We start from the raw sequence: 13,797 nt of genomic DNA, 5'->3' as shown, positions 1-13,797 counted from the left end.
CGCTAAATCAAATGCTTTGACCTTGTCAAGTTGCTACAGACGACTGGATGCCCACCTAAACTACTATGAATAACTGTCTCTTTCCATGAGAAAATGCAAGCAACAGTCTGTTTCAACAGCAAAAAATAGGAATCATTCCCTGTAAATAGCTACATAAAGCAGGGGTGTGTGTTAGCTCCTACTCTGTTTGGCATTTTATTTTCCCTTCTGCTGAGATTTGCTTTTGAAGACTGTGAGGAGGTTGTGTATTGACATAAAAGGTTTGACATAAATCTCTTCAACATTGTCCATCTCAGGGCCAAGGCCTAAGTGAATACAACTGTGATTCGCGCATTGTTACATGCAGACAATGCAGCTCTGGTAGCAAACTCGAAGATGAGCTGCAGTATCTAATCAACAAGTTATCACATGCATGTGGAAAATTTGGTCTTACCATCAGCCTCCAAAAGACTAAGATCATGGCACAGGGAACCACAAACCTTCCATCTATCAGCATTGAGAGCAATCCTCTCCAGGTAGTTGATGATTTTACCTACTTGGTATCTATAATATGTAGGAAGTTGTCTGTGGACACTGAGGTTATCAACATAATTGCAAAAGCATCAGCTGTCATGGGTAGATTGAAAAACAGAGTATGGAAGAATGAACTAATCACATTAAAAACTAAATTGCAAGCAATATGCAGCCCGCTGCTCACGGCACTTCTCTTGCAGTTGTCATAGAGAAAAAAATCATATCCACAGTTGATCAGCCAGGTCTGAAGCTGCATTGTGATTCTGGGCAGATTCTAGATGCTAGGAATTACAATCGCATTAGGATGACCCTTGCATAAACCTTTCCAGCTACACTCAACAGTGAAATGCCTCAGTAATTGTTGCAATCACTTCTGTCTCCTTTCTGTTTATACAAAATAACAATCTTTCTATTTTGCATACTTAGTGGGACATAGCCTTCTTCCTAGATGGTTGTGAGAAGTGAATGTAGGTGCTTGAGAAGGACAGGCTTGTTATATTAATAATCTCTGCAGGGATCCCATCTTCATCTGGAGCCTTTCCATTAGCTAGGCAATCTATTGATCTGCAGAGTTCTTCTACAGTGGGCATTGCATCAAGTTCTTCCATAACTGGCATTTGTTTGGTGGCATCAAGTGCATCCTTGCTTACTTCATTTTCAGCTGCATACAGCTCGAGGTAGCGTTCAACCCAGCACTCCATCTGTTTGCCTTCATCAGTAATAACTTCTCCTGTCTTCGTCTTCAAAGGAGCTGTTTTTCCGACAGTTGGACCATCTGCTTTCTTAATACCATCGTACATTGCCTCATTGGCTCCATAATAGCCAGCTTTCTGTATATCTGCACATAAATTTTGCCATAGTTATTTGTGCTGTGCCCTGTTCTTTGTTTCTCGCCAGTCATCCCGAGTTCTTCCATTTGGGTTTCTTTTATAAGCAAGCAGGGCTTTCTGTTTAGCCTCAATGACTGGTTCCATCTCCTCCAAATTTTGCTCGTACCTGTCTTCGTTTCTATTCTCTTTCATTCCATAGGCCAATATTACAGAGTTGTACATGGCGTCAGAAAATTGTGTTCATTTGTTATCAATATTCATTTCTGTTTGTGCATTTCTTGATAAAGCACTTTCAAAACTATTGGCAAATTCTTGTTTTCATTGCGAGGTATGAACATGATGTGTGTTGATCTGCAGTTGACCTCTCTGTTAAGCGTGGCGATAGTTCTTAGGGTTGGTGCCAGTGATTAGAGCAGGGTTGTCTTCAGGTCACCTTGTGTTGATCTTTAAGTTGGTAATATGTATTTGTGATACACAGGCCATGAAAGCAGCACACTTCTAGCAGTCTCTGGCCATTGTCATTTGTTTTTTCCACTGCATGATGACCCAGGCAAGTCAGCCACATGACATTATCTGACCCAACTTGAGAATTAAAGTCAGCTAGAATATATAGTGACTCTGAGCCAGGTACTTTGGCTATTCTGTCGTTGAGTAAATCATAAAACAAATCCTTCTATTCTACACTGGATGATAAGATGGGAGTGTACCCATTAAAGATGTTGATAGTTCCACTTGAAGAGCATACTTGTAACGTAAGAATCTGCTCTGTTCCACCAGATGGTGGCACAATACTGTTCAGGAGGGTGTTTTTAACCGCAAATCCTGTGGATTTTGGATGGGCTAGCAGAGATCGAGGCCATGATTTGAGTGGTTGAAGGATATGCTTTGAGGACAATTCCATCTATGTAATGCAGAGTTGCTGATATTTGGGGGAGGGGGGGATAACACGAGTTGTGAAGCAGCCATTGAAATATGAGCATGTTGGCCTCAGCATTGTGTTACCATTCAGTGGTTAATCTGCACTTTGCCAAAGTTTTAAGGTGGCCATTCATTCAGAAGAACCAGTGCATTTTGCAAATTGAGGACGAGGAGATTAACGTTTAACATCCCATCGACAATGAGATCATCAGAGATAGACCACAAGCTCAGATTAGGAAAGCATGAGGAAGTAAATGTGGTTATGCCCACATAAAAAAGCTAGTATATGACCTTACTCCATTCACAGGTTGTCTTGCTTCTGATGCAATAAGATATGTGTGTGTGACACAACTGGAATACTGTATGTTGGGTGGGAGCATCGGACAGGTCTTACACCTGTGTCTTCCACAGGGCTAGGGTCCATATTGCATGGGACTGGAAGTAAGAGTGTCATACAGAAGAACCAGTGCATTTTGCAAATTGAGGAGGAGGAGATTAGCGTTTAACATCCCGTAGACAATGAGATCATCAGAGATAGACCACAAGCTCAGATTAGGGAAGCACGAGGAAGTAAATCAGCCGCGCCCTTTCAAAGGAACCATCCCGGTATTTGAATGAAGCTATTCAGGGAAATCATGGAAAACTTAAACCAGTGTGCTAACCACTACACCACCTCGCCTGGTATTTGTAGTCCGAGTGGACAATGCAGTTTGTGGGTGTGTATGATGTTACTCATTTCTGGGCACAATGGTAAGTAGTTGAAGCTTTGGTAAAGCATGTGGTTAACTTGTTGCAGTGTGGAATGATCTTGAGTATTGTGGTGTTGTTCCTTTGGAGTTGGTTCACAAGTTTAGTCTGAGGACTAGGGGCATGTGTGAATATGACAAAGCAGAACTATTTGATGTGGAGGGTAACAGCTGACTGTGAAGACTTTAATAACACCTTCAGCATACTGACCACGGCATTGTTCCGACACTGCAGATGGGTGAATTACAGGGGATCACACTACATGGGAGACAGTATTTGCAAGACACAGTTACTTTGCAGTCCCCATTACCTAAAGCCAATCTCTCAAATTCAATCCCTCATCCAAAAACTGGAAGAGCACTCCCACAGTTATCCAGTTTTCTAATGTCCTACTCCCAGCTCAAAATACCACTGCCCAATAATATTAATCATACATCCTGTCAACCCTGTTAACCCCTCACAACAACCAGACACTGCCTTGTTGACCTCTTCCATCTGCCACATTCCCAAAAAATCCCTCTCAACACTCCACAAAATAAAGAATTCAAACAAACCCAAATTACTGTTGCAACCTATCTACAACAAATTTCCAATTCCACAGAATATTCAGCCCTATCCAAATGTATACCCTTCACCCACACTCAAATTCACACATGCTAGACTGGTCAAAGGCCTATTCTTCTTCTCATAAATCCTAAAATGGAGACATATTTTTTCCTTTGACCAAAACCAACCTGAAACAACCACTGAACACTGAACCTTCATTGAATTATGATCTGCTCCAACTCCTACCCAATAACGCTCTGGTACCATCCAGAGTTTTTGAACTTCCAACCTAGACTTACCATCCTTTGCTAGGTACCTTCCAAAAAACAAAAACCTTTTGGCACAGTAATCCACAACACAGTAATCATATTCTCAGCAAATAAAGACTCTGCAACAGTTGTAATGAACCAAAGTGATTACCTGACAGAAGGTAACTGTCTTCGACTTACAACCCCTGCTGCATTAGCTCCAGTTCTTAAACAAATCCTTAAGCCCATCCCAGAACCACTCCCCCAAATCCATCTCCTCTTCAATCTAACTACCCTACATAACATACTTCCATCTCCTATATGCTCCCCAAAATCCAGAAACCTAACCCTCCTGGATGCCCCACTGTAACTAGTTACTATTGTAGTGCCCCCCCGAATTTTACAAAAGTCTGGAGACACTTGTGTTCCAGCCGTTTCGAACACGCGTTATTTTAAAGCAAGGCGTAAGGATGAGCATGGGATACTGCACCCATTTATTGTTTGTGCAGGTGAAACTGGAAGGGAGATAATTCGTCAGCACTGGCAAGTTTTCAGCGCGACCTGCCAAGAATAAGCAAATACGGCCTGGAAGCTCCGTGGCCGGCTGCAAAGAGTAATGTAGCATTGTATTGTTAAAAACAAATGGAGAGACTCGAAATAGTGACTGTTTATTAGACGTTGAATTGCTGTTAAGAGTACGTGGACTGGACGTGGATAGTCAGCCATGATAAAAGCTTATGTATTAATTGTGTTCAAAAATGTGTAATTAACTGATTCTGGGTGCCCGGTAATGTGTGGGCTTACGTCATAAAGTTTAGTTGTTTTTTTTGTACAAAGTGGAAATAAATATGTTCTGGTGCATTGAATGATATTCCAAGAGTAGCGTTTTTTTTAAATAAGAAGAGAGAGAGCAAGAGAGTGAAAATTTCCCCTTCCTAGTAGTGAAATCTTCGGAGAAGCGTCCGGTGCTAGCAGAAGACATCGGCGCTGCAAGAAAGCAGAACCAGCATTCTTCAACAAGTAAGTCCACGAAATCGCTTAAGCTGTATAGAGAGAGCTTAACATTACATCGGGCCACCGCACCATGTTCCCTCAGAATCTTGACTCTTGTTGATGAACACCTCCAGGCCATTACCTGCAATCCAGATTCCCATTTAAGAGACACAATCCAGATTCCCAATTGCCTTTCAGTTGTCACTACCTCATTACCACCTGGATCCCAACTCTTCCCTGCGATGCAACTTCCCTGCACAGCAATACCTGCCTCACCTAAGGCCTCGTAACTATCCTATTGACTCCAAGTCCACCAATTCATTCTAATGTACACTAGACAAACTACATCCTTGCATGCAACTACTACTCCTTTGAAGGAACTATATATACATAAATCCACAGCACAACCAAGGGCCTCCACATGGTACCCTCCTTTGCCAACCTGTTTATGGGCCACCTACAGGAAATGTTCCTAGCCATCCAAAATCCTAAACTCCTTGTCTGGTTCTTGTACACTGATATCTTCATGATCTGAAAACAGGGCAAAAACACTATCTTAATTCCTCCACAGCCTCAACACCCTCCTCTCAGACAGTGCCACAGAAACATGTGTCCATATCAAAGCCTCTAACAAACAGCTCAATTTTAACACTACCATCCCTTCCATGTTAATAAGTTTGCCCCCATTGACTGACCACACATACATAGTTCATCTACAGTGATGAGCAATCTCTTGTGCTGTATGCTGAAGGTCTTAGTAAGGTCTTCACAGAAAGATGTTACCCTCCAAACCTAGTCCACAGACTGACCTCTCGTACCATATTCACATCATCATCCATGAAGCAGCTGTGAAGGAGTAAACTCCCTCAGTACCCAACACCACCCTATGCTGTAACAATTCTGCTGACATTTTGAGCACCTGTCATCACGTCCAGAAATGAGGAACATCCCACTCATAATTCTAACCACTCTCTGCCCAACTGATCTACACATACTTCCAATACACTCACGTAGCAAAACATGGACCACACAACCACCACGTCTTTTTCTAATCTCGTCACAAGTGTATCCTACCCTATCATATGTAGGCTCACCTGTGAAAGCAATCATAACATATACCAACTCTGCTACAATTTTGCACAGCCTTTTATGTGGACATGTACACTAACTATCCACCCAAATGCGTGGCCACTACCAAAATGTGGCCAAGAATATTGTCTACTATCCAGTGGGGGAACAACTGGTGATGACAACATGCTCAAGTTCTATGACTATTCTATTATTGGTACCATCTGGATCCCGACCTTATACATTGTTCTTACAACACATTCTTTCACTGACCTCTATCTTCAACAGTCTCTGTTCCATGCCCATCTCCAAACCTGTTCCCATGCCTGTCACTCCCCCCCTCACTATACTTATTTTACAATCACACCTTCCTCTCTTCTGCAGCCTCCTTCTTCGTCTGTTCTATCTCCCCCTCACAATCCACTCTTCTACTTAACTGTGTATCCTACACACACCCCCTCGCATATGTCAAGTGTGCTCACCTCACCTGTTGCAGATCTGAAACACTGTACTTTCATCCTTGTGACCTTTACTCCTTCCATTAAGTCTATTCCATTTTGGACTTCCCATTCCATCTTTACTTATAAACTATAATGAGGAATTAAAGCACTATCAAGTTGTTACCTTCTGATAATCACATTAAACTTCTGAAAAAACACAAAACTGTGTGGGTCTGCAAAACTGAAATACATCATTGTAATACATACAAAATAGTAACTTTCCTTTCTTGTGAATGTACAAAATTTTATGAGTAGGTAACAATTATGTGAAAGAAATATGTTTTTGTCATGCTTGTCTTGTAGTGTAAGGCCTGCTTTTAGCATGGAAACCATAAATCTTTCCCCACAAATCCTTTGAGAAGGCAGTCATAAAATCATAGTCTGCTGGCATTCCTTCCTCAGTGCCTTCCCATCACAACTACTTTCTGTGCTATTGACAGTCACAAAAACCTGCTATATTCCTCGTCCCCTTATAACTGCTTTTAGTGTAAGCAGGTACCAGGACGTGCCTACTGAATGCAGCCTGTGTTTCCTGCAGGAGGAGAAATCTGAAGTCTGGAAGAGAGAAACACACACACACACACACACACACACACACACACACACACACACACACAAAGAGAGCGAGAGATTATGCCTACCCAATGAGACAGTTAAAAATAAGGGTAACCTGCCAAATCTCCAAATCTGGAGGATTGAACTCTCACTTTTTCAAATGAGATTCACACATCAAATCTTGAGACACCTTTTCAATGAATACGTCATCACAGGCAACTGCAACCATAGGTAAACATGGAATAATTAGCATGTAACTGATTTTCCACGCAAGCCAAGCACTCCGAGATGTACTGAGCAAGTGTTTAATTTCGCTTTTCGAAAGAAAACATAAGTATCATTATTATTTTACCTTAAGCAGTACAGCACTCATCAATCATCAAAAATAGTTGATAGGACAAAGCGTCACCACACTCAACATGAGCCCAGCAAGGAGCATCCCAACACAATAGGTGCCCAAGCGTTGGGCCCACAAAATTATCCCTACATCAGATACAATGTACAGTTCTGTCTTCTGTGAGTTTGGTTGAATATACTTCCAAAACACCTTCTTACCTTTTGTTTATTTGTGTCTGAATGAACCTGCAAATTAGAACAATAATTGTCAGAACCAGACACACACAAAGATAGTATAACACACAAACAACACACATATCACATTGAAAGTAATACCTACCACCTACATAATACTTCACAGTATGTGAGTAATGTGTTACAAGTATGAAAACATAGAATTAAAGAGGTGATATCGAAATATCTTGAGTGCATATTTCAAGAAGTTCAGAATACCATGGAAATATTCTGTTATTATTCTACGACTAAACTTACAACTACAATTTGGAAAAAAAGTTATTTTTATACATAGTAGTAATTCATTATGCCCCAGTTCTCATGTGGTTGAAGGAATATTTGATGTTGATGTCAACTAACATGAAGGTATAGACATGAAATGAAAGGAGGTAAAGTGGCTGTGTATTCAAAGGTTGGTTTAAACACTATACTGCTTGGAATCTTATTTCCAAACTTTCACCAACTTGTGACAGAGTCACCAACTCAATTATAAGGAGAGGCAACAGTTTATCATGGAAGTTTATAAATGTCGCTATGATGTGCACATGTTGTGTATTAACATCTTTGGAACAAATATCATAGTGCTCTACTGTGAATGAAGTTGTTTGGTGTCCAATGCTTAACACTCACATACATCTACATCTACATCTACATCTACATTGATACTCCGCAAGCCACCCAACGGTGTGTGGCGGAGGGCACTTTACGTGCCACTGTCATTACCTCCCTTTCCTGTTCCAGTCGTGTATGGTTCGCGGGAAGAACGACTGTCTGAAAGCCTCCGTGCACGCTCTAATCTCTCTAATTTTACATTCGTGATCTCCTCGGGAGGTATAAGTAGGGGGAAGCAATATATTCGATACCTCATCCAGAAACGCACCCTCTCGAAACCTGGCGAGCAAGCTACACCGCGATGCAGAGCGCCTCTCTTGCAGAGTCTGCCACTTGAGTTTATTAAACATCTCCGTAACGCTATCACGGTTACCAAATAACCCGGTGACAAAACGCGCCGCTCTTCTTTGGATCTTCTCTATCTCCTCCGTCAACCCGACCTGGTACGGATCCCACACTGATGAGCAATACTCAAGTATAGGTCGAACGAGTGTTGTGTAAGCCACCTCCTTTGTTGATGGACTACATTTTCTAAGCACTCTCCCAATGAATCTCAACCTGGTACCCGCCTTACCAACAATTAATTTTATATGATCATTCCACTTCAAATCGTTCCGTACGCACACTCCCAGATATTTTACAGAAGTAACTGCTACCAGTGTTTGTCCCGCTATCATATAATCATACAATAAAGGATCCTTCTTTCTATGTATTCGCAATACATTACATTTGTCTATGTTAAGGGTCAGTTGCCACTCCCTGCACCAAGTGCCTATCCGCTGCAGATCTTCCTGTATTTCGCTACAATTTTCTAATGCAGCAACTTCTTTGTATACTACAGCATCATCCGCGAAAAGCCGCATGGAACTTCCGACACTATCTACTAGGTCATTTATATATATTGTGAAAAGCAATGGTCCCATAACACTCCCCTGTGGCACGCCAGAGGTTACTTTAACGTCTGTAGACGTCTCTCCATTGATAACAACATGCTGTGTTCTGTTTGCTAAAAACTCTTCAATCCAGCCACACAGCTGGTCTGATATTCCGTAGGCTCTTACTTTGTTTATCAGGCGACAGTGCGGAACTGTATCGAACGCCTTCCGGAAGTCAAGAAAAATAGCATCTACCTGGGAGCCTGTATCTAATATTTTCTGGGTCTCATGAACAAATAAGGCGAGTTGGGTCTCACACGGTCGCTGTTTCCGGAATCCATGTTGATTCCTACATAGTAGATTCTGGGTTTCCAGAAATGACATGATACGCGAGCAAAAAACATGTTCTAAAATTCTACAAGAGATCGACGTAAGAGATATAGGTCTATAGTTTTGCGCATCTGCTCGACGACCCTTCTTGAAGACTGGGACTATCTGTGCTCTTTTCCAATCATTTGGAACCCTCCGTTCCTCTAGAGACTTGCGGTACACGGCTGTTAGAAGGGGGGCAAGTTCTTTCGCGTACTCTGTGTAGAATCGAATTGGTATCCCGTCAGGTCCAGTGGACTTTCCTCTATTGAGTGATTCCAGTTGCTTTTCTATTCCTTGGACACTTATTTCGATGTCAGCCATTTTTTCGTTTGTGCGAGGATTTAGAGAAGGAACTGCAGTGCGGTCTTCCTCTGTGAAACAGCTTTGGAAAAAGGTGTTTAGTATTTCAGCTTTACGCGTGTCATCCTCTGTTTCAATGCCATCATCATCCCGTAGTGTCTGGATATGCTGTTTCGTGCCACTTACTGATTTAACGTAAGACCAGAACTTCCTAGGATTTTCTGTCAAGTCGGTACATAGAATTTTACTTACACATAGTGGAATACAATAATCTGGTGGATGAGGAGATCCTTCTAGGCCCTAAAGGCACACTGATAAAACATAAGTCAATCAAGACAGAATGATACAGCCATCATAAAACACCACTAAATAATACTGATGTTATGTCCTGGCAGTATCCATCTGAAACTAGGACATTGCCGGCCAGTTCTATGTTGGATGTTCACTTGTGTGTGATTCTGTCCACATCAGTTTGTTACAGATATGTGTGTGGCACTACAAAAACAATGATGATGCATTGAATACATAATTGCATTTTGAGTCTCCCATTTTTACCTAGGGATGAGACGTGTCAAGTTTATAACTTTAAGAAATTAGCTGCAATACTGCAGTAAACACTTTACATTCAGTAGATTTCACAGGTTATTGACCAATTGCAGTTCAAGTTAGTGATGTAGTATTTTCCCACCAACAAAAGAACTCCACAAATGTTAAACATTTAATTACATAAAATATAATAATTTGAGAAGTAATCGATTTTTATTGATGGTATGTTTCTACAAGTATGATAACTCAAAATTTCTTTTTACAGATCTGATAAGCCTCGATATGTGCACCATTAGTGGCATAATAGACATCTAATCTGTATTCCACTTCTCTCCAAGCTTTTTGCAGAACTGCAGCCATAACATTTGCGATAGCTGCATGATTGTGAAGGCACAGATCTAATAGATAATTAACTGGTGCCTGGTACACTTGATTTTTGATAAACCCCCACAGAAAAAAATCAAGTGACATAATGACAGAGCTTCTAGGAACCCAAGCAATCAATGAATTATTTCTCCCAATCCAGTGATCTGGAAACTCAAGAGACAAGAAATCCTTCACAAAGTTCACCATCTTGTTGAAAGGTCATGTCACAAGAAAGAATGTACAGATTACTTTCACAGCAGCCTCTGGAGCCACATGCTTGGTGTGCTGGCCCGACATCAAAAGCAAAATCCCAGTTTCCTGAAGCTGTTTGTCCCATTTCTTGATTGTCATGTAAGTGTGAACATTGTCAGTTACTTGCAGTCCATACTCACAAAGAAAACAAAGTCTGCTATGGAGCCTATATGGCTAGTGATGTGCATTTATGCTAAAAAAGCAGTCATATGCATGTGCACATGGTATGAACTACCACAAGCAAACACAAAGATCATTTCAAGTTACCATGCTTGTAGAAGCAAATTGATAATGAATATCTCAATTACCTCTCAAGTTGCTATACTTTATATTATCATATGTTTAACCTGAATATCCTGCATTCCTGTAATAGACAATGCCATTAAGCAGAACTGTATATTATGCAGTGCATTAAACATTGCTAGTACTGCCACTGGAAAGGTGTTGTACAGTGCGGTTAATAGCTGATCTGGCTTGTTATGTACACTTGCTACTAGTCTTGTATTTGTGGATTTCCTGTATTACTGATAGAGCCTTTAATGAATGGTGCTTTGTAAGATCTACCGGCTGAAAATTCATGATTCTCATATTTTGGTAAACATGCATTTGCAGTGATGCAGTTCCCTCCTTTACGCGATAGTTGTTACTACAGCCCTTCAAAGTAACAACACATTTCCTTCAGAGTACTCCACAGCAAAAGTCTATAATCCATTGGCTTAGTATATGTTTATGTTTCCTTTGGAATTAGAGAATTAGTACATTTCTACTTCTGGCAAGAACAAACAGGTAATTTCCCTGCCCTGCCCCCCCCCCCCCCCTCTCCCCCCATAAAAATTAGCAGCCACAATGGCCTTCTCAGCAGCTTTTCTTCTTCCACAGAAGATCCACTCACACTTCTCCAAATTGATTTTATACTATTGATTTTTCACTCCCACCCTTGTTCTGTCTACTGAATGCAAAACCACAACTGTGTGTTACCAACTTAGAGGATTCACGAGAGTTGTTCTTTCAGTGATTCTACCTGGCACCCGATTTTGAAGCAGGATTTAAAGGTTACCATGGCAATGTCACTGGTAAAAAAGCACTTGCTGAGCTAACACTTGCATTGTATCCTTTATCTCTGGCTAATGTTTTCAATGGTTTCATCATTTTAATTATGTCACTGTACTTTCACATTTTAAATACCTGGAGGACCCTACCAGCTAGTAGAGTAGCATCTCAGTTACCACTGGACTAGCTCCTGATATAATTCTGCACAAGATGCTGCCAGCCTAACCAATACTGCTTCTGACAAGACCATCATCACCAAGCCAACTCTGAGTCCTACCAGACTGTGCCTGCAGGACATGGATGCTTATTCATCCCAACTGCGGTGTGGATTTCATGACTCATTACGAATAGTGAGTTTGATACAACTGTTGGTATTCCTGCCTAGTTGCTGCTGCCTCCCTTCCCTTGTCTTGACCTCGACCTCCACGAGTTCCATTTGAACACAAACTGCCCAGGCCATGTCATCTTCATTGACATCCAGGCCACTTCATTTGTTGGCAGAAGTGGGATGGCACGAATGGAGGCAGCTCTTGTATCCTTCTGAGACCCACTACATTTGGTGTCACAACTGCTTCTGATGAACTGCTGAGCTACATTTGGTGGCAGAAGGGTCATATTACAGAAGAATTCAGGAATAATGGCACCAATGGTCATTTGAGGTTTCTCATTGCCTGACATCAGCAACAACCCAGATCAATGACAGCAGTTCCTTGGGAAGCAATGGAGCTGCAGAATGCACCACATTGTTACCAGTGTCAGCCTGAACATATTTCTTTTGTTTGTGTCTTGTGTCTTTCTTCTTTCCCTTCCTTATGGTAGTTTGCCACAAGCCTACATGCTGAAAATAGATGTGACTTTATTCTGGGGAAAGAGGTCAAGGCATGAGGCCATGAAACATGTAATATGTAGTCAGTGAAATCTACCAGGCCGTGCAGCTCCTTGTACAGAGTCCTATGACACTGTTAATGCAGGTGCATTGTGCCACACATGTAGAGAGATTGCTTGACTAAACTGTGAGAAGCCTTGGCTTCTGTGAAAAGATACACTTGTCAACAGTGGAATTGTCTTGTTGGGTAATATTAAGTTGAATTTGCCCAATGGATGTTGAAGTTGCACCAGAAAATATATTAGTTCCAAGTTGACAAAACCTAAAGGGGTCTACATTGGTTAATGTTCAGAGTGCCCAAGTTGTCTGTGTAGCTTTTCTTTCCTTTACTTTCTGAACTACATTCCTTTTACTTCAATCTACAATTCTTTTCTTCTGTTAGGTATGGAAAAATATAAGGGAAAATTAAAATTAAATGTAAAAGGCTCAGTAATGATAATTTTATTCCTCTATCAGAATTAGAAATAAGAATTAACATCATCAGCATGCTAGCATTTATGGCAGGTGCTGCACAGTTACACCATTATCTTTAGATATAATTTTTGACTTCACATCACATGACAGTTGGCTCAAAGCAGTGCACTAAGGAGCTGGACACATCCAAGATACCAAACTGGCATAACATGGTGTTATAGGCCATGGCACCATTAATTTACTGCAGTCAAAAAAGTCCCTTGACTACAGCTAATGTGACACTGGAAAAACCGAAGATGGGCATTGGAACCATTGTAGTGTGGGATGGATAAAGGAAGGAAGGAAGATTACAGTTTAACATCCTGTTAACAGTGTGATTACTAGAGAATGAGATAAAGCTTGGACTATGGGAGGATGGGGCAGGAAATTGGCTGTGCTCTTTCCAAAGGAACCATCCCAGCATTTGCCTGGAGTGATTTAAGCAAATCGAGGAAAACCTAAATCTGGATGGCTGGATGAGGACTTGGATGACCATTCTCCCAAATGCAAGTCCTGTGTGCTAACCACTGTGTCACGTCCCATGCTTGCATGGTATGTGTAAGGACAAAAAGAAAAGCTGTGAGAAGAGGAGTAATC

The 13,797-nt window shown here is 41.3% G+C and overlaps 1 protein-coding gene across 1 annotated transcript in view; it reads right to left on the bottom strand.

Annotated features, from left to right (window-relative positions):
* The window catches only part of LOC126480672 (GON-4-like protein), a 194,230-nt gene that overhangs the window by 20,122 nt on the left and 160,311 nt on the right, over positions 1-13,797 (bottom strand). The window contains exon 11 of the mRNA XM_050103895.1: positions 7,474-7,500. Coding sequence (XP_049959852.1) covers positions 7,474-7,500 — 27 coding nt within the window. The remainder of the gene's footprint in view (positions 1-7,473; positions 7,501-13,797) is intronic.

Source organism: Schistocerca serialis, chromosome 5 (assembly GCF_023864345.2).
Source record: "Schistocerca serialis cubense isolate TAMUIC-IGC-003099 chromosome 5, iqSchSeri2.2, whole genome shotgun sequence".
Taxonomy (NCBI): domain Eukaryota; kingdom Metazoa; phylum Arthropoda; class Insecta; order Orthoptera; family Acrididae; genus Schistocerca; species Schistocerca serialis.
The sequence above is the reverse complement of the archived record's forward strand: the minus strand, read 5'-3'. Positions and strand labels throughout refer to the sequence as shown.